Raw genomic sequence first — 21,268 nt, forward strand, 5'->3', positions numbered from 1 at the left:
TCTTAAGCAACGCATTTCAGTTCGTCTTACACTTCCCCAAAATCGACGGGAGCTTCAGACAGCATTGCAGGAGGAATGGCAACAGATCCCTCAGGCTAGCCTTGGACGGCTGATGGGCAGCATGGGTCTGCGCTGCAGGGCCTCGCGGGGAGGTCATACAAAATACTGGCAATCATTTTAGTGACGTAATTTGACTCTTCTGAAAAGAATCTCATTTTCAGGTCTACCCCCAACATGCCGAATTCTAAAGTGACCGTAATGAACAATTCGTAGCGTGTGTTCTAACAAATTTATCACATCCAATGTTTAATTTTCACTTTTTAAATATGAAATATGATACTAAAATTATAACTGCATTCTGTTTTCTATGATACAGTATTTGTAAAACATATTTAATTTGATGATCCTTAACTTGTTTTGTTCAGTATATGTCAAAAAATTAAATTTAAAGGTACAGCTAGCTGTATAACATTTATTGGCTGTGTTCTCGGGTAGCAATTAAGATAAAAAGGTAATTAAACAAGGTTGCAAAAGAATGCATGTAATAAATATAAATAATTTACTTTTAAAAATGATCAATTATGTACGAAAGTAACACATATTTTTATATTTAAGCTGTTAACCAGTATTTATGGAAAGTTAATTAGTATACATATAATGGCACATTCGAGCACTTACCTTTTGAACATAATTATCATGAGACCCAATTTTTTAAAAGATATTTTCAACACATTTTAATTGTACTTTATCTTTGCTCTTGTTGTTTGCTAAAATTATCAAAACATCTCTCTCTCTCTCTCTCTCTCTCTCTCTCTCCATATAATATATATATATATATATCTCATCTGATTAATATGCAATAAGATCAGAAACAATTTAAGATATTTACTTAAGGAGAATAATTCAGTGTAATGAAACAAGTTTTCATTATTAAAATTATTTTCACAAATAACTTATTACATCATTTTAAAGAGCTGATACAACATATAAAAAAGCCATCTACCTTTGAAACAAGCAAGCCTGAAATTGGATAAAAGATTTGTGTAAATAATTCAAAATTTAATGTTTTTCTATTAATCGATTGTTGTTTAGTAAGATAAATGTTATTCATGAGGATACAGAGGCAATTAAAAAGAGACGATAAATAAGATCTCTGTGGACTTTTAGTTCGGAAACAAAGATTTATTATTAATTGCCCAACATTCAAGACGTAATTCAATTTGTTAATTAGAACAAGGTAAAAGTTTATTAAATTCTTTGATGTTTCAAAATTGAAATGAATAAATACTTACAGTAAAAATCTTTGTTTTAGAACCAGTTTAGGGTGAAAATATTGAACAAGTTTGAAGATGAAGAAATTTTATATTGTATTTTAAAAGAATATTTAATAAACATACATGTAATTGCTCTTAATAAAATGGAATGCAAACTTCATGTTTTATTATTTATTGTTTTTTTTTAAACTATTTTTTTCCAAGAAATACTTTATATATGGAAAATTAAAGGATATTGCAGATGCTTTTTAATTTAGGCATCTTTAAAACATAAAGGTAGCAATGTCGAAATTTCGTTGGTGCCTTATAATACGCTTTAAAGAAACGAGAATTCTGTCATTGCTTGCTCATTAGTCTTTAATTTGATATTACATGTGTATAAGTTTGAAATGAAATATATGGAGATAATGAACAGTAAGTATTCAAGCTGAAAAGTCCATTAAATAAAACGAATTAGGCGTATTGGAAACACTGATTTAAATTTGAAGGAAATTAAAAAAAACTTTTCATTCCAAAAATAGAAATGTTTATCACGTTTTGAACAATTATCAACATTTATTATGTAATATGTATATCATTTTAAACAAAAAAATCTTTTAAACAATCTGAAAATTAACAAGTATATATTTTTTTATCATCTATATGTTGTGTGAAAAAAGTGCATATTATTTTCGGAAATATAGAACAATTTCCAACATTAAGTGTAAATAATTTTTTTTTGATATTGTACAAAGTTCAATCTTATTTAGGCTATTGTTTTACAGAGAAACTATTAGATGACTTTGCATGTGTCAGACCTTTACTTTATATGTGTTTACGGGTAAACGGTAGCTGCATCGCAAATGTTTAAATTTTTTCCTTTTTGCCAGAAACTTTGAAAAAAAAAGTAATCTACACCCATTCATTCTTATTCACTTACACAAATGTGAAACTGGTAAAAGAAAGAAATAGTCCTTCAATTCAGATAAAAATTATTTAATAGATTTTACATCTACATAAAGTAAAATAAATAGCAAGAGTCATAGTTAACAAAAAATCTATATACAGTAAATTTATTTTAAATGCAATGATTTATATACATTCAATTTACAAAAGTATTTGTACGAGTCGTTGTGAGAATGTAAATACCACCTTCCTCTCTTTTTTCAAATTAAAAAAAAATTTATGAGGGTAAATTTCCAATTGACGATTGAAGTCCAAACATCCGTGTCAAAAGTGGATTCTGGGCAGACGGAAGTGATGTGCTGGCTGAGCGTAAGTAATATGGATCAATGGAGGACAGAATTCTTGCCGTCTGCTGGTGATATGGGGACCAGTATGTGCTAGAATGCATCATTCGTTGAAAAGCAGTATAATTCCCTGCCTCTGCAAGAAGTTCCAGACCAACTGCAGTTTGGCGCTTCCACTTTGTCCTAAAATAATGTATAAGAACATTAAATATAGATATTTTTCTGTAGTATCAATGAACTTTAATTTATAATAAACAAAAATCTGTGATCTCATTTATATTCTATTGAATTTTTTTTCTAAATTTAATCTATCAAATACCACAAAAACCTTTAAAAATTAGCCTTTGATATATTAGTACCGGGGAAAAAGTAGAATTGCAAACGAGACACTAATCTCCATGTGTTTCACTTAACACATCAAATAATGGCTATGTGACAAGATTAGATTAAGTGGTAAACAGTTTTGCAAATTTCCCAATGCAAATGGTGCCGAGGGGGAGAAAGCCTGCCTGCGTGAAGACCATCTTTAATTCCCTAGTAATTTACCACTGTCATTTCGATTGGGCGCCTTCCGTAACACGAGCGATGGTGCGTATGAAATGCACAATTAAGATGCGCCGATTCTCTTTCTGTCATTACCATGATTTCCGATTTATTTTAATACGGCTAATTTGTTAATACAAGCAAACTCCAAACAAACCAGAGAGCGTGTGAGATAGAATAAATAGGAGCATAACAATGACCCTCTCATATTTCTAACATGCATTCCAGACATTTATTCTTTATTTCAGAATAAAGCTTTGTATTTCCCAAAAATGAATTTATTAACAAAAGGAGCTGCGGAATATTTTGTCCTTTTCAAAATATTTTTTATTAAAATCTTTCTTCTAACTTTGAGGGAAGAAACAACCATCTTGAATCTTGCGGGGATGTTTAGTTTCATAAATTGAAGAAACAATACTTTTTATGAGGCAAAGCATCACAATTTTTTTTAAAATAAGAAATCTAGTATAAATCTTTAAAACTATTAATTACAAGGGAATATTCGTACCTTCTGTTTTGATACCATGTCTTTACTTGGGTGTCCGTTAAGTTTAGTTTAGCTGCTAGTTCCATCCTATCTTGGACACTTAAATATTTCTGTCGCTCAAAGCTCTTTTCTAAGCAATTCAGTTGATGATCCGTGAAAGCGGTTCTAGCTTTTCTTGGCTTCTTGTGCTTGGAGCATCCAGCAGCTTCGATGTCCTCATCATCTAGATTTTCACATTCTGCATAAAATGAAAAAAAAATTAATGTTAGAAAAAATAGTCCGTATTTATCGTGTAAAAATAATAATGATCTATTAATATTTATTTAAAAAAAAAAACAAAGAGAAAAGAAATTTTAAACGTTTTGAAATAATTGTAAAAATTAAAAAAATATATATAACTGAATGAAAAACATACAAAAATATTTCGTGCGTTTATAGATAAATTATATCAAATTTCACTTTTATTTCGTATATTTAAATGAAATGAGCTAGCATAAGTAAGCCAACTCATTTTTATTTTATTTTTGAAAAAAAATATCATTCAAGACAGAAAATTAATTTTTACTTCATTTTCAAAAGCAAATATATACAATATTTAAACATAAGAGAGTTCTTTTTGAGCAAATGTTTCCCTTTTTTGAATAAACTTAGACAGAAAGGTTCAGTAAATTGACAGTTACATGCATGATTATGCCTCGGGAAGTTCCTATTCAGCTGCTCAGATGTAAATGTCACTCTTAATCGTATTTAGCAAGCCAAAAATATGGAAAAATGTCAATTAAATCATTTTTTTATTTAATTAATATTATGATTATTTGCAATTTTAATAAATAATAACCGGCATGATTGTTCCGTTATATAAAATTTTTTTCAGGTAAATAGAAAGTTTAATAAATCATACAGTTTATTGTTTTAACAATTGAAAAAGAAACGCATTCCCTATCATTTCTTTGTGACTGAAGCATACATGAATATGTTATTGGGGCATAAAAATCTTGTATTTGACCCTTCTGGTTTAGAGGTACCTTCTGAATAATTAAAATGAGACCTTTTAACGGGACTATTCGCTAACATACGATCCACTTATCGTATTTCCTTTATTTCGGCCATTAAGCGCGTTTAACGTCTAGAGAGCTCGTAAAGGTGTTAGTTCTTGTGTTTAATTATTCATGCCCGCTAAATGCTGTCTAAAACTACTAAAGAAAAACTGCGCTCCGGGGACGGTTTAGTGTATGATATTTTTCACAAATGAGCAATATGGTAATATATCCCAATTCATTTATCTTCATCAATAATAGAAAATACAGGTTTGTGTCGTATAGTGGCAATCATAGGAAATTTAATATTTTCTGTCTGTTTGTGTTTGAAGTCTGGGATTTATTGTAATATTTTGCCAAAATGCATGAGGAAGTAATACATTTTTTTTTGAAAGGAAAAGAATTAGGATGCGGAAAATCATCTACAATTCTTGTAGCTAATGCATCAACTTTTCAAACTACTCGTAATTGTTTTTAAACATTGTTTTTTTTTGAAACATTAAAAGCAGATGATAAATAGAATAGTTTTCAGCTACTTGAATGAAAACAAATAAATATTTAAAGCACAGTTTAAGCACTATATTCTTCATTCTCTTCCAAGTACAAAAATTAAATAATAAATAAAACAAATAAATATCAATATATATCTACAAAAATTAGGCGATTTTTTCCCTTTGCAAATCATAAAAATAGATAAAGGAATATAAATAAATGAATTGATTATAAGCAACAATTTCAAACCAAAATTTTCTCTAGTATTCTTTTCTTCTCTCTCGCACTTATATAACTAAAAAAACAATCAAAACGCTTAAATTCTTACGTTCGGTTTGAGAAACGGGCGAAGATGGTTCTGACGCCAAATCTGTGTCATCATAGGACCTTTTAATACCGTACTTTCTTTTAACAAGTTCATCAAAAGATTCTGCATTGAAAGGAGTACGGCTAACTTGAGCGTACACCCCAAGTCTTTGTTGTGCGGTATCGTCGCTGCACATTGCACTGTCATCTCTACCCGGTGGTATCCTAGTCCTGTCTGAGGATAGAATATCTGTGATGAGGAATGAAGACTTTGCTCGATTTATAACAGGGGAGGTCAGATTTTCATTTCTCGAACTGCTTCCAGTTTTAGTTGTTTCTGTCTCATTTTTATTAGAACTGTCTTCTTCCAGTCTGTCACTACCAAACAGTCTTTCTTCTGCTTCGTCTTTTGATGTTTCAGGTTTAACACTTTTTGTAGAATTCTCCATTGTCTTGTTATATTCTTCTTTAATCATATAAACACAATGTTGTCATCAAAAGTTTCAAATTATATTAATAAACATTAAAAACACTTCATCATTTGGCAAGTCAATTCAATAATATCATAAACACAGGATTATCTGTTAAAATGATTTTCTAGGTGTGCAAATCGTCAACATATAATCACTTTTGAAAACAAATCCCTCTCAGCATGCCTGTAATATTCTAGGTATCCGTTTCGTGTCCAATAAAAGATGTGGGTGGGAACATATGATGTAAATGAGGGCGTGTCCTCGCAACAGCTTATTCCAGCGAGGTATTGATTTTCTTCTGAAAGATGGCGATCAGGTCTTAGTTGGTAGTGAATAATTCTATTCTATAGATTATAAGAAAAGCTTAGTAACACTAGAATTGGATCAGTTGATATGGGCCTTCAAAAAGACAAAGTTGCCTTTAAAATCCAGAGACGTTTATGCAATTTCTTTGTAAATTTGAAAAGATTGGTATTTTTTACTTTCAATTTCATACTTGATCAGTGATTCAATGTATTATTTAGGAGAATCTAAAGTTTCCAATATCCCAATTGTTGAAATCATACAGAGTGTAATTTGCTAATTAGTGAGTAATACAAATCATTTCGTAACCATTTTTTATGTATGTTATCTTAATTTTTTAGGTGAATAAACAAACATATTCTATCTCTTTCAGGAGAAGAAAATAAATTAAAAAAAAAAATCATGTGTTTTCAAAAAGAATAAAAACATTCTTGCATACCGCTAATTACCTATTCCAGCAATATAAAGCGAATTGAAAGTGTTTTCATGACAATGATATTGAGAAAGTATTGTTGAAAATATTTAAATGAAACAACTTTGAGCAATTATTAAGCAAATTGAATTTAAAACAGAGACTTATTTCTTTTATTTTAATCTTTAACTAATAAAACGAAGAAAGGCTTCAAGCTTTATCATCGATCTCTTTGTTGTTTGAAGATTCTTTTCTAATGATGCACCAAGGGCAATTTTGTCAGAAGGACACAACAAAATAAAATTCTGTGCAATTAAATTATTTAAGAGTGTAATTATGTTTTTCTTATTGTCATGTTTTAAATTTCGTTTACTTTCATTTAACAAAAGAAATTCACAATTTACCCCAAGTTGACAAAAATGAAAGCCTCGGAGGAACGCTAATTACTCTTATTAGAAGAGTATTGTGTCCATAATGACGAATGCAATAGGAACTTTGTAGTGTCTTTTTTTAAGTTAAAGGTTTATTCAAAGAACAAAAAGGGAAGACAATTAAAACGACAAGACGATCCAATTCGCCCCTAAAGTATCAAGAAAAAATTGAAATTGGTAAGAGATGTAGTTCGAGTTTTATAAAACACGTTGAGTAATGTTTTAAAAGACACATTTCTTGTTGTCAGATTTTATTTCTTTTAATGTAAAAATGTATTGTTTTAATTTTTTATATTCAATCGTGTAAATATATCTTACCTAGCATTTAAATACATAGTTTAAATTTGAACCTTGAATAATTTAATGTTATTGCCTCAAAATTCAACCATTGCTTTAGATTCAAACAGTGAGGTTTATTAAGCCTAAATAACAAGTCTTTTTAAGACCTTGTCTAACTAATTATGAAAATAAATGAACAATAACGAGACAATTTATTTTATGACTAGTTAGAAACCGTTGTGTCTACAGTGCAGCCTTCTTTATTATGAAGTCTTTGTTAAAGCATTAAAAAAGAAAACGATTCAGTGATCATTTTGCTGTAAGTTTATTTAACCTGACTAACATCTGACGTGGCCAGGGGCAGCTGTCGCAATGTTACTCTAAAAACCTCAACAACAAAAGGTGGCCTCCATATATATACAATATATATACATACATATTATCTCACAAAACAATATCGAAAGTACAAAATGTGCATACAAGTACATATAATATTAACAACAGTTTGCAGAGAGATTGCAGAGGAATAAAACTTAACAAATTAAACATGGTTTTCTAAAAAAAAAAAAAAGAACAGGATAAGTGACATTTGTAATCAAGTAACATTTTTCCTGATCTAGATATGCGTCATATTTCTCCCTTTTTAATGAAAAAACTTTCAACTTACTATAAACTTTTCGAAAAACCTAAACTAATGAGAAAACGATCTTGGCAATAATTGAAATGTAATGCAAAATCTTATTATTAACATCTGAATCATGTTTCTTTATGGGGGGCAAATGAAAAAATAAACCGTTTTCACTTGAATGGTGTATATTTATTGCATAAATACACTCTAATAGAGCAATTTTACGCTCCATTTGTAAAACGATATTTTATTAAACTTTGTTTCTGAGTAGATTGAGAAAAGGTGCTCCAAACATGTTCATCAAAAACGGCTGTTTGTGATATCTTCTTGGCACAGCAATTTGATTTGCATAAATGATGGACCAGTGTTGAAATCAAGCACAAAATCGCTTTTCTGAAAGCTTTGTTACGTAGAGGAGAAAAAACGTTTGATTTTTTTAAACATGGAAGCAATAAATTTCGGTAATGCTCGATGATAGCTAAAACGATCTGCGGTAGGGAAGAATTGACTGGTAGCCATGTTATTATATTAAATCCAAATTAAGATTCCAATAGGTTTTATTAATAAGACGTGGAATTTATAAATGCATTTCATTTAACATTATTTCCATTTCATTTTTATTCAATTAGGAATTAAAAAAAAATTCTAGAGATTGCTTCTTTGTCGATAAAGTTTTCAATCTTCAAAATAATACATATGATCGAAACTATGTTGTTTAACGTCTCAATCAACTCTTTATAACCCAAATAAAGACCTTAAAATATACGGTGAGAGGCTGTTCAATTTGACCTTTATCACAATCTAAAACTCGGGGCTTTGAACAATGGAGCTCCGTTGTCGCCAATACCTACCGTAAAAAAGGGCATAATTTTCAAGGCCTCAGACATTCACTTCAAACAACGAGAGCTCAGTGAATGAAGATTTAAGTGAATGAAGATTTAAAAATTACTTACGATGATAACGTCTTGAGTTTAACACAGGGTCGAGAATTGAACCTAGGACCTTTCGATTAAGATACAAACACTTTACCTTTGCTACCACGACCGACCGAAACTATAAATATGTAACATTTATAAAGTACTTAACCGAGAGTAAATAAAGGACTTTTCTATTTAAAGCATACTTTTAAATTAGGAGCAATGTCAAGGTAAGTACTAATTTGAAAAATAAAACTGATGTATGAGCAATTCAGAATAATAATCAGGTATGATATTTTTCAGCTGACAACAAATAACACTTCTGCTATATAGACAGCATTAAAAAGCGGAGGAAAATCATTTTGAAGGGTTAGGGAGGGTCATTTCAATTAACGTTTTTATTTCTGTCCCATAAAACATATTAAATTGTTAAAAAAGGAACGTGTTATCTGAAATGGCACTATCGATTAACGACAATTGGCAGAAAGACATCGAATCAATTTATCTGTATGTTCCTCTTCACATATTTATAACCTCATTAAATGGAATAAAGGATTCAAACAACTTTGTTATGAGGTGTAAAAACAAACAACACTTGATCTCAGAACGAAACAATATCATAACCTGCCATGTATTCAGTTAGATGATTCATTAAATCCTTTATGCCAATGCTGTTGAATTAATTTTTCATCAAAAAAAATTTAATTGATAGTATGCAATTGTCTTTTCAGACTTGGATCCGTCTGAGTGAGACGTATTTTTCTGAATTCATCAAGCGAAAAAATCCTTTTCTTATTTCAAACGCCTCCATCTTTAAATTTTAATGACTACTTGCACTTCTTGGTATTAAGTAAATTGCAATATTAATCCGAATTGTTTTTTTATGACATTTGAATTCTATTTTATATAATGAAATATATGGATAAAGGAACAGTATTCAAGCTCAAAAGTCCATAACACACTACAAAATAGGAGCAAAACAAAAACGGACCTCCAAAACATCAGAGGTGGGATCAGGAGTGAACATACCCTGCCGACCGGTCACACCCGCTGTGTGCTCCTTGTCATGATGAAGAAATAACGGGAAATAACAGAAAAAGTGAAAATAATAGACTAACAAATAATATGAAAAACTCAGTCAGCATTTGACTCAATGATAAATTGTATTTGCTGACAAGGTCATTGTATCATGCATAGAGGTTATAAAATAATGACTTTAAACGAGACTGTTGATATTCTTGTTTCATCAACTCGATTGTCAATAATTTACCTCGTTTTAGAAATTGTACATGCTCAGAGCAAGCTTTTGCCTATTGAATCAACTGCGAGATATGACCTCCATATGCATGTGTTGAAGGTACATGTATATTGCTGCATAAGTAAGGAAAACTATGATTGAAAAGTTAAAGTCATCTTATTTATTATAGGGCTTGGTTGTAAATTATAAATAAATTGAATAAAATTATAAATAATCTGAATAATCGGGGCGTCTGTTATATTTTCTTAATCATTAGTTTAAGAAAAAATAACTAAATTAGTACTTTTTATCATTTCTTTCTACGGCCTGTATTAAATAAACTTTAATAAAATGACATGATCGTATTTCAATGAATCCATTTCAAATTCTTTTTCATCTAAATATTTATACTTTATTTAGATCATACTGTCCCTCACGATCGAATATGGTTTTGGAGTGCAGGCATTATTTCAAATACACAAAAATACAAAATATCCAAAAAATACATTCCGACGTCCCTGTTCAGTTATTTTAAGATAACACATCCAACTTTTTTCTTTTATCTCATTTTCTTTAACATAGGTAATGTTCCCTTTAAAGACAGTATACATGATTTTTGAACCTGCTGAATTTTTGTTGTACTCGACAACTGTATGGTTTTGAAAGAAGGGTAATAAAGCATCGAGAATAAGTGTAAAATATATGGTCAATTATCTAATACCTTTTTATTCTAAAAAAAAAGGTGAAGCCATGAATACAAGTAATAAAACCCAAAGTAAGCGACAAAAAAGAAGCGGCGAAAATCAAATACTTGGATCTGAATCTCTCTGCTCTATCAACCCGAATTTTTTTGTACAGAGGGCTACAAAGCTGCAGCTAAGATTTTTTAAATTGATCATTGTTCTTATCTTAATTCATTTTACTCAAAGATTTTTTAGTATCTGTAGTGAGTAGTGTTCATAAGTTAATTAATATCACCACCTGGCACCATTATTTTTAATGTATATGCCATATATATTGAGAGTATTATTCTTATCAATGTTTAATAAATTTGTTAGTTTATAAAGTAAAATATTTAAAAGATTTCGCGTATGATACTTAATACTTTTATTGTACTTGATAAATACATTATAAATAATAGTTTTTAATTCGTTTACTTTAAAAAAAAATGTACTTAGGTCAGTTTTAACGGCCACTTTAGGCTTGTTTCAATAGCAACGTTTTAATGCGCTTCTAATTATGGTATTTAATCGTTTCTTAGATAAGACACCAGAAAACATTAGAGATAGAACCATATGTCAAAGCGGAATACGCGTATCCTGTCGACCGGTCATCACCGTCGTATATATTACCTCGTCCTGATCGGACGATGGGAAAAATCTGTTCACAATTCTGTGTGTAAATAACGGTCTAGCAATTAGTTTAAAAAAGTTTCTGTCAGCATTTGATCTAATGTTGGGTTGTATTTGCAGACAAGGTCATTCTATCAACCAAAGAACTTGCAAAATGATTGAGATTGTTGATATTCTTGTTTCATCAACTTGTTTGTCTCGTTCAGATATTCTTTCGTATCAAAAGAAAAGGGAGACATAAATCTCATATGCTGGAGATATTGCTACTTGAGGAAGGGAAGTTAAATTGGCGATAGAAAGATAAACTCGTCACATTTATCATAAAGTTTTGTTTACTATAAATGTCTTTTTCACGCTGAATTCCCGAAGGATTTCCCCTTTATATCCCGTTTATGACAAGGAGCACACGGCGGGTGTGACCAGTCGGCAGGGGATGCTCACTCCTCCATGGCACCTGATCCCACCGCTGACGGACCGTGTTTGCTCTGCTCCTATTTTGCATTGTTTGCTCTGCTCCTATTTTGCATTGTTTGCTCTGCTCCTATTTTGCATTATTTTATGGATTTTTAATGCCCCCGTAAACGAAGTTTTGGTGGTATATAGCTTTTGTCGTGTCCGTCCGTCTGTCTTCTGTCTCTCTGTTTGTCTGTTTGTCCGTAAAAACTTTAACCTTGCCCATAACTTTTGATTTAGTGGAGCTATGACTTTCATATTTCACATGTGTATTCCTTTGACAAGACCTTTCTTTGGGTACCATCAAATTTGACCTTTTGACCTTGACCTTGGAGTTTGACCCACTTTTACAAAAAAAAATCCAAATTACTTTGGCCATATCTTTTGAACAGTAGATTCCAGGACATTCATACTTCACATATGTACTCTTTGTGAAATGACCTGTCATTGGATACCAACAATTTTTACCTTTTGACCTTGACCTTGGAAATTTCCGTACTTATGAAAAAAAATTAACCTTGGCCATAACTTTTGAAAGCTAAGGGATGGAGCTTTCATACTTCACGTATGTTATCTTTGTGAGAAAGCCCTTCATTGAATACCAAGAACTTTGACCCCTTGACCTTGACCTTGGAGTTTGACCTACTTTATAAAGCAAACCTTGACATAACTTTTAAAGGATTAAGGCTAGTGCTTTCATACTTTACATATTTAATCCTTGAGTTTATACCTTTCATTTGATAGCAAGACCTTTGACCCTTTGACCTTGGAGTTTAACCTACTTTTTAAAATTTTTAACCTTGGCCATAACTTCTGAACAGTTAGGACTAGGGCTTTCATACTTTACATATGTATTCTTTGTGGCAAGAACTTTAATTGGTTACCAATTACCTTGACCTTTTGACCTTGACCTTGGAGATTTCAATACTTATGACAAAACTTTAATCTTGGCCATAAATTTTGAACGCTAAGGAATAGTGATCTCATACTTCACACATGTAATCCTTGTGAGAAAACCCTTCATTTGATACCAAGAACTTTGACTCTTTGACCTCGGATTTGACCTTTAAAAAAGCAAACCTTGACCATAACCTTTAGAGGGTTAGGGCTAGTGCTTTCATATTTTACATATTAAATTCTTGTGACAAGACCTTTCATTTGATAGCAAGACCTTTGACCTTGAACTTGGAGTTTGACCTACTTTTTTTAAATATTCAACCTTTGCCATAACTTTTGAAGAGTTAGTGCTTGGGCTTCCATACTTCACACATATGTATTTTTTGTTGCAAGACCTTTCATCTGATACCAATTACCTTGATCTTTTGACCTTGACCTTGGAGATTTCCATACTATGAAAAAACTTTAACCTACTTTTTTTTTATTTCAGAATTGTATTCCTAGTGAGTTTGCATTTAAGAAAAGGTTTAATCTTCGCTATGTTGCCATACGGGGGCATCAGTGTTTCACAGACACATCTTGTTGAGCTTGAATCCATATATGTCAAGTAAAACTTCAAATTAAAGAGATGCGCCAGACTACTATGGCTTCTTTAATATATGCGAGGAATTAATTATTTTGCTAGAGCACTATTCGCAATAGCCCAAACCAATAAAGCTAAATAAAAAAAGAATAAGAACATTTTTTTAGTCATTGAAAACTCGTAAAAGAGTATGAATGTCATATCCATCATTTATAATATTGAATTCCACATTAATATGTAAAGTATTCTTTTGCAAATTTACTTGAATTCAAAATTATGTGGAATGATCCTAACTACATCTAAATATTTCGATAGTATCTAAGTAAGCTATTATTTTCTATTCATTTCTTTTTAGCTTTAAATCCCAATGGACTAATTTTGCATGTGAAAAACATTTTTAAAGGACATTACTTTTAAGAAAAAAACACAGGGTTACTTTGATGTATTTTTGATTGGTTTTATTTTCCATACTTACTATGCTATTGAAAGTATCAATTGTATTATCATTTATAAGGACGAGGGATACATATAAATAGATAATGATTTACATGCGGAGACCCGAACAGATCAAAACTACAACACTCTCAGAGGCGTAGTCACAAAAAACTACAACACTCTTAATTTTTAATATGTTTTAAAGACTTTTGTTTTGTTGACTCTTAATTTTTAATATGTTTTAAAGACTTTTGTTTTGTTGTATTGATTGGTATAATTGAACATCAAACAAGAGTAAGACAAAGTATAACTGTGCACTGAAATTCTCCATTTTTCATGCCTAAGACAAAGAGAGCTAATTTTACATTTATAAAACAATAAGGCATAATCGTCTCCATTTCATCAGCAATTCATTTGAATTGAAAAAAAAAATTGAAATAATTTTTTTCGCGTCATGCAATAAGCTCACAAAGAATGATCTTACTCAGATGCCATTAATAATGAAATGCTGAATAAACACTTTTGTATTTGACAGTCTTCAGCATTACATTTTCAAGGTCAAACGTCAATACTGGATCTAAGATTGAAATATTTTTATGGACTAGTTGAAGGACTGTGTACCAAAGTGTAAATTTGAGTCATAAAGTCATGAATTATCTTGTCTCTTAAATTTACATTTCTATTTTGAACAAGACTTAATTAAAGAGTATTATAAAGCAAAACTAGAGTTACTGTTTAGCAGGGGCGTAGCAACAGGGGGGGGGGGGGGGGGTTAGGGGGGGCCTGCCCCCCCCCCCCCACTTTTTTAACCAACCTTACTTATACTATAGGAAATGTTAAATGTTAAGGAAATGTTAATTGAAAGCCAGGTTGCCCCCCCCCACTGTTAGTGATGTACCGAAAATGTAGTATTAGAATTGATACTTAAAGTAGTTGACACTGAGAAAAAAGTTTACCCCCCCCCCCCCCCCCCCGAAATAGGATTTTCGGCTTTGGGCAACTTTTTTTTTCTTTTTTGCTTGTCAACTTTGTCAGGTAAGTAAAAAAAAATTATTCTGGCTGGCCCCCCCCCTTTCAAAAACGATGCTAAGCGCCTGTTTAGCACTGAGTTCACAAAATGATATCCCCGCCTTCCATCTGATTTCGCAAAGGAACACTCGAAATAAGTGTAATATAAGAAGTAAATTAATTGAAACAAATCTTATATTTTTTTCATTAGTATGGTAGGAATTGCTGATAAAAGAAGGATACCCCAAAGTGTGTCAGACAGACGATAAAGAGACAGATGGAGAGACACACGGACAGTCACCCCCTCACTGTATACCCCTTGCGAATGCTTTTTAAGCGGGGATATAACTAAAATTACATAATTTTTCGGAAAGAATATCAAGTCATGTTCAGGTAGAAACTATTTACCTATAGTGTAAAATCTGGGGAAAACGGACGGTTTTCAAGCTCAATAGTCCATTCATACAATACAAATCAGAAACAGAGAAAACTCGGACTTCTAAAGCCTCAGAGTTAAATAAGCTGCCATTGAGGAGTGAGCACCCCCTGTCTACCGGTCTCAATTGTCGTGTGCTCCTTGTCATGTTCGAGAAATATCGAAACTCAGATGAATTGTGTAAATAATGGCCTAACAATTAGCATGAAAACGTCAGTCAGCATTGGACTTAATGATAGATTGTTTTTGTTGACAATATCATTGTACCGTGCTATTAAACAAGACTGTTGGTAGTATTTTGTTTTGAATAACTTTCTTCCTTTTATAAATTGCTCATAAGTATCTAGAGCATGCTCTTGCGTATCGAATTAAGTGGGAGATATTAACTCTGTATGCAGATGTTAAGGGTATTAAGTATATTGCCTCAACAGTTTTTTTTTCTTTACTTTTTATCTAATAATCTAATAGTTTTGGATGAGCCTATTAAAATTTAAGTATTTTGAAGGGATGTAATTATGTTCCCCAAACGAAGTTGGGGAACATATTGTTTTTACTCTGTTTCTTCTTATTATGTTCCCCAAACGAAGTTGGGGAACATATTGTTTTTACTCTGTTTCTTATTATTATTATTTTTCTTCTTCTTCTTCTTCCTGGGTACTTTTTTGTCCCGGAGTGATCTTGTAAACTACACATCCGACTTAGGTAAAACCTTTTTAGGGTCAGTAGGCATGTTATGTAGATTTGCGGAACGAAGGTCATTTTGCGCGCACGTGCTTGCAAGAGTGTGCGCGTGCAACACGTGAAATGACCGATTTAATTGATATAGGCGTTACTTTTTACATTTTTGATGAAATGCTTTGAAACTCATAATATAAAGATATTTTAGAAGCATAGACAATATGACATGATCAAAATAGCAAGATCTCACGCGCATGCACGTGCGCTTCGCTCTGATTGGCTGAAACTAAAGTCTCAATATCTTTCTTGTTTTGACGAAATCCTTTGAAATTTTGAACATAATCATGCATTAGGATATCCTACAACATAATATATTTCAATAATCATGAAATCACGTGCATGCACGTGCGCTGCAATCTGATTGGATTAAACTTTAAATAGCTATAACTCCCTTGGTTTTCAACCAAACAGGATGGGATTTGGAACATAGATAGATATAACGGACTTCTACAATAAGGTATGGACACCAAGCACATGCATACACGTGCGCTGCAATCTGATTGGCTGAAACTTTAGATAGCTAAAACTCCCTTGGTTTTTAACCAAACGGGATGGGATTTAGAACATAGATAGATGTAATAGACTTCTACAAGAAGGTATGGTCACCATGCTCATGTGTCACGTGCGTGCACGTAAAATGAGTAAAATCAAAAATACACTTGAATGAGCGTATTTTTTAATGCCTTTTGATTAAATACTTTAATATTTAGTATAATAAAATGTATAGATTGTGTAGACAAGATGATATGGTCCTTACGCACATGCATTCACATGCGCACGCGTGCAATGCTTAAATTTAAATGAACTTGGTACACTTCTCGGTAAACGTTTTTAAAGTCTCAAATGCATAGAGTTTGTCTTATTTAATGAAGCTTACAGGGAATATGGCATCAAAAGGGAGTTGGGGAGCGTTTGGGGAACATCTGTAACGGTCCCCGTTACAATTAGCACTAGTTATTATTATTTTTCTTCTTCTTCTTCTTCTTCTTCTTCCTGGAACTTTTTTGTCCGGGAGTGATCTTGTAAACTACACATCCGACTTAGGTAAAACCTTTTTAGGGTCAGTAGGCATGTTATGTAGATTTGCGGAACGAAGGTCTTTTTGCGCGCACGTGCTTGCAAGAGCGTGCACGCGCAACACGTGAAATGACCGATTTAATTGATATAGGCGTAACTTTTTTAATTTTTGATGAAATAATTTGAAACTTATAATATAAGGATATATTAGTAGCATAGACAATATGACATGGTCAAAATAGCAAGATCTCACGCGCATGCACATGCACTTCGCTCTGATTGGCTGAAACTAAAGTCTCAATATCTTTCTTGTTTTTGGACGAAACCCTTTGAAATTTTGAACATAGCCATGCATTAGGATATCCTACAACATGATATATGGCAATTATCATGAAAGCACGTGCATGCACGTTTGCTGCAATCTGATTGGCTGAAACTTTAAATAGCTATAACTCCCTTGGTTTTCAACCAAACAGGATGGGAACTGGAACATAGATAGATATAATGGACTACTACAAGAAGGTATGGTCACCATGCATATGCATACACGTGCGTGTACGTGAGCTGCAATCTGATTGGCTGAAACTTTAAATAGCTATAAATCCCTTGGTTTTCAACCAAACAGGATGGGAATTGGAACAGAGATAGATATAATGGACTACTACAAGAAGGTATGGTCACCATGCACATGCATACACGTGCGTTTACGTGCGCTGCAATCTGATTGGCTGAAACTTTAAATAGCTATAACTCCCTTGGTTTTCAACCAAACAGGATGGGATTTAGAACATTTATAGATGTAATGGACATCTACAAGTAAGTATGGTCACCATGCTCATGTATGCACGTGCGTGCATGTTAAATGAGCAAAATCAAAAAAAACACTTGAATGATCGTATTTTTTAAAATACATTTGAATTAAATACTTTAATATTTAGTATATCAAAATATATAGATTGTGTAGACAAGATGATATTTTCATTACGCACAAGCATTCACATGCGCACGCGTGCAATGCTAAAATTTGAATGAACTTGGTACACTTCTGGGTAAACGTTGTTAAAGTCTCAAATGCATAGAGTTTGTCTTATTAAATGAAACTTACAGGAATATGGCACTAAAAGGGAGTTGGGGAGCGTTTGGGGAACATCTGTAACGGTCCCCGTTACAATAAGCACTAGTTAAGAATATTATTACCATCTCAGTATCTCTTAACTTGGTCATTAAACTTTGTAATAAAAACATCGATTCATAGTACTTACAAACTTATGAAAAAAAAAACATTTTTGCCAGAGTAATGAACTGAATACTTAATTTATTTTTAGCATTTTATGTATCTCCTACAAGTAGGACAGAGTGGACTATGTTTTTTCTTTTTATTTTATTTATGTTTTACTTTCTGTAAATAGAACGTAATGAATTTATTAAGTTGCTCACACAATACAAACGTTGTTAAAATCCCAAAGCTTATTAATTAAAAATATTAAGCTGACGATTGTACATTAAAAATAAGATTGTGAAAAGAATACGATTTTTTACTTTCGAACGCTACTGGTAATTACAGGTTACTTAAGTATAAACTATGCTAATTACATCGATCTGAACATTAACGATAGCTTTTTGTCACGGCTGATCAAGTATGGAAGTGAATTTTCTTTGCCATCCAAGGAATTTTGCTCAACATAATCATTCGACTGAATTAGCGAAAGAGAATTTTAACCTTCCTGAATGCCTGCAATGCAATTGTATGACATCCGATCCTTTAAAAATCATATAATTCTTTACAAATTTGCTCTTTGAAATGATTGTCTATCATTCTCTGTATTTTTTGATACAGAAATTGAGGGTTTTTTAAATTTAATTTTTAAATAGCATTTTACTTTACAATAGAATTTTCTCGTCTCCGTGACTCAGATCAATTAATGCCCCCTTTCTGAGTCTCTGACATCATTCTGTATCCTTCTGGTAACGTAAGAGTTCTATGTTTTGATGCTGTAATATTTTAATAATAAAAACTTTTTCTTGTAATGTCTTTATTCCAGTAAATCACCCGAAACAGGAAGCGCTAACGGCATCGAAATGTGATTTGATATTGTTTTAACAAATACTTTTATGAAATGCATAATAACAAATTTATACTTGAATGGTTGCAAATGATCATCTTTGTCAGTTTTGTCACATATCCAATTCCGATTCAAAGAGGAACTTGATGAAAACGGAAATTTTACCGAACATTTAATACCAAATAGCTTCAATTAGATGACCCCGAACGAAAGTCATCTTGCATTACACGTTGTTGCTGACTGAAATTGTTGCATTAAGATGGGTGTTAGGGTTAGAGGTCGAAGGAATTACGACATATGAAGTGCAGCTAATATATCTCACTTGAATGCATCTCAAAATTAAACAATATTGAAAGTTATTTGGTGAAGCAAAACGGGTTGCTGCTGTTGAATTTACTATTTACGTTGATCTTATAGTTTTGTAGTGAAGTTCTTAAAACGAAGACTTGTCTTTACTCGCTAATTAAAAAAAGAATCATTCAACTTCACACCATTCATATTCTTTAAAAAATACATATAATGTATTTTATATTTCAGCGTTTCTTACTAAACAGAGAGAGAGAGAGAGAGAGAGAGAGAGAGAGAGAGAGAGAGAGAGAGAGAGAGAGAGAGAGAGAGAACTTTATAAAACTTTTTTGATACTTTGTATTATTAGACATTTCCAGATTTCGCGATCTCGAGACTGTAAAATTAAAATGATTTTTCTCTATGTTTTGTGACTTTATATAAAGATAAGACTTTCCTGTAAATAACACAATTTAAATCAATCGCGTGACATAGAAATCCGAGGTTAAAACAATAATCGATTTATAACCGACTCGGATTAAAATATCATATCAAACACAGTTTAAAGTCAATTTAACCTACATGTATAGAAATATTGGGATGACATTTGGGTGCGAAATCGGTGATTTTATTTTGAATTTAGAAAGAAAATGTTATCTTAATCTTTGTTTAATTTCGGGTTTTACTTTTTTTTTTAGTTCAGATACACCATACTTAGTATATAGCTTTATTACCCTTTTTAAACACTTTTTATACGGCCCCTTATATATATCGAAGTACAGAGCACGAGTCCGAGCTCATGGCGCTCTTAGCTGGAAATGTCTATTAAGCATTAAAGGTTAATTTATTCAATTGGTCACAATGAAGTCTTGCAAAGGAAAATAATGGGTATGTTTTTTCCTCGATCTTAATTTTCACTTTTTGTTGTTGTTTAAGAAATATATTCACTGAAACTCAAAACCTAACCGTAGATTGATTGTTAAGAAATGTTAAATATCATGGATTACACATCTCAGATGTCCATAATTTAGAAATATACAGACTTCTTTTTTACTAAAGATTTTCCTTTAAGATTCATAAATTTGCTTTTCCACTTATTTACATACACATGTCACGTATTTTATATTCTGGTAAAGGTCAGATTAACTAAGACTTTTTTTCGATTAGAAGTTTTAGGTAAAAGTGTTAATCAAAGGTGCATGGATACATGTATACAGTTGATTCAAATGAGCTGTAATCAATTTTCCCATAAATTTATCAAAGTTGTGGAACTCTTCATGGTCTTAATATTAGTTCTCCTATACACAGTGTATACAGAATATAAAGCAGGCGAGATAACTCTTCATAATTCACTTATTTTTACAAATAGTCCTAAAACATTTCCAAATTTATAATGGATGTCCTTTATTTCGAAAAATGAATCTCTATATTACGTATAACATTCACAAGGTATTCACAAGTCAAATACCTTACTCAATTATTTTAAATAAATTAGAAATATTTACTCACAATTTATAAAATTAAGAATATTACAAACTCTTAAAAAAATATCATGTACATGATTTTGCGTACATTATCTATATACCTCTCTATAAAATTTGTGCTTACAAATATGAATAATATGAATGTCAAACATCATAAACTTGCATATAAAGAAGGAAAAAAGGAAGGAAACATTTAACAGTATCAATTTACAATTTTTCTAATACTAAAAATTAGGAACTTTTGAAGAATTTTTTTTTTTTATATCTAATCACAAGTTTTATATAAATATGACAAAAAACTTGTATATTATGCATTATAAATAAACACCGACAGTGCGATTGTTTCTATTCAGGTGTATGATATTTGTATATGCAGAAAAAAATACAAAGCACACTTTCTTTTTTTGAAATGAAAAGTTATTTTGGTTGTTACATATTTTGTTGTTAGATAATATATATTGCCACTTCT

General features: G+C 31.5%; 1 protein-coding gene across 1 annotated transcript; it reads right to left on the bottom strand.

Annotated features, from left to right (window-relative positions):
• Nucleotides 1–2,293: 2,293 nt before the first annotated feature.
• On the bottom strand, nt 2,294–6,002 carry LOC134282121 (barH-like 1 homeobox protein). The gene is made up of 3 exons (XM_062764568.1): nt 5,391–6,002; nt 3,555–3,771; nt 2,294–2,686 (listed from the first exon to the last, which is right to left on the bottom strand). Exons 1-3 carry the CDS (start codon nt 5,842–5,844, stop codon nt 2,437–2,439), a joined length of 921 nt encoding a protein of 306 aa, XP_062620552.1. The 5' UTR covers nt 5,845–6,002; the 3' UTR covers nt 2,294–2,436.
• Nucleotides 6,003–21,268: the final 15,266 nt, after the last annotated feature.

The sequence above is a fragment of the Saccostrea cucullata genome, unplaced genomic scaffold, assembly GCF_032062105.1.
Source record: "Saccostrea cucullata isolate Sc308-1 unplaced genomic scaffold, CSIRO_AGI_Scuc_v1 ctg83, whole genome shotgun sequence".
In the NCBI taxonomy this organism is placed as follows: domain Eukaryota; kingdom Metazoa; phylum Mollusca; class Bivalvia; order Ostreida; family Ostreidae; genus Saccostrea; species Saccostrea cuccullata.

Coding starts and splice junctions, on each gene's coding strand:
- LOC134282121 (XM_062764568.1), bottom strand. CDS start 5,844: ATGATTAAAGAAGAATATAACAAGACAATGGAGAATTCTACAAAAAGT. Junction 3,772..5,390: donor GCCCGTTTCTCAAACCGAAC/GTAAGAATTTAA, acceptor CATTTTATGCAG/AATGTGAAAATCTAGATGAT. Junction 2,687..3,554: donor ACATGGTATCAAAACAGAAG/GTACGAATATTC, acceptor ACATTATTTTAG/GACAAAGTGGAAGCGCCAAA.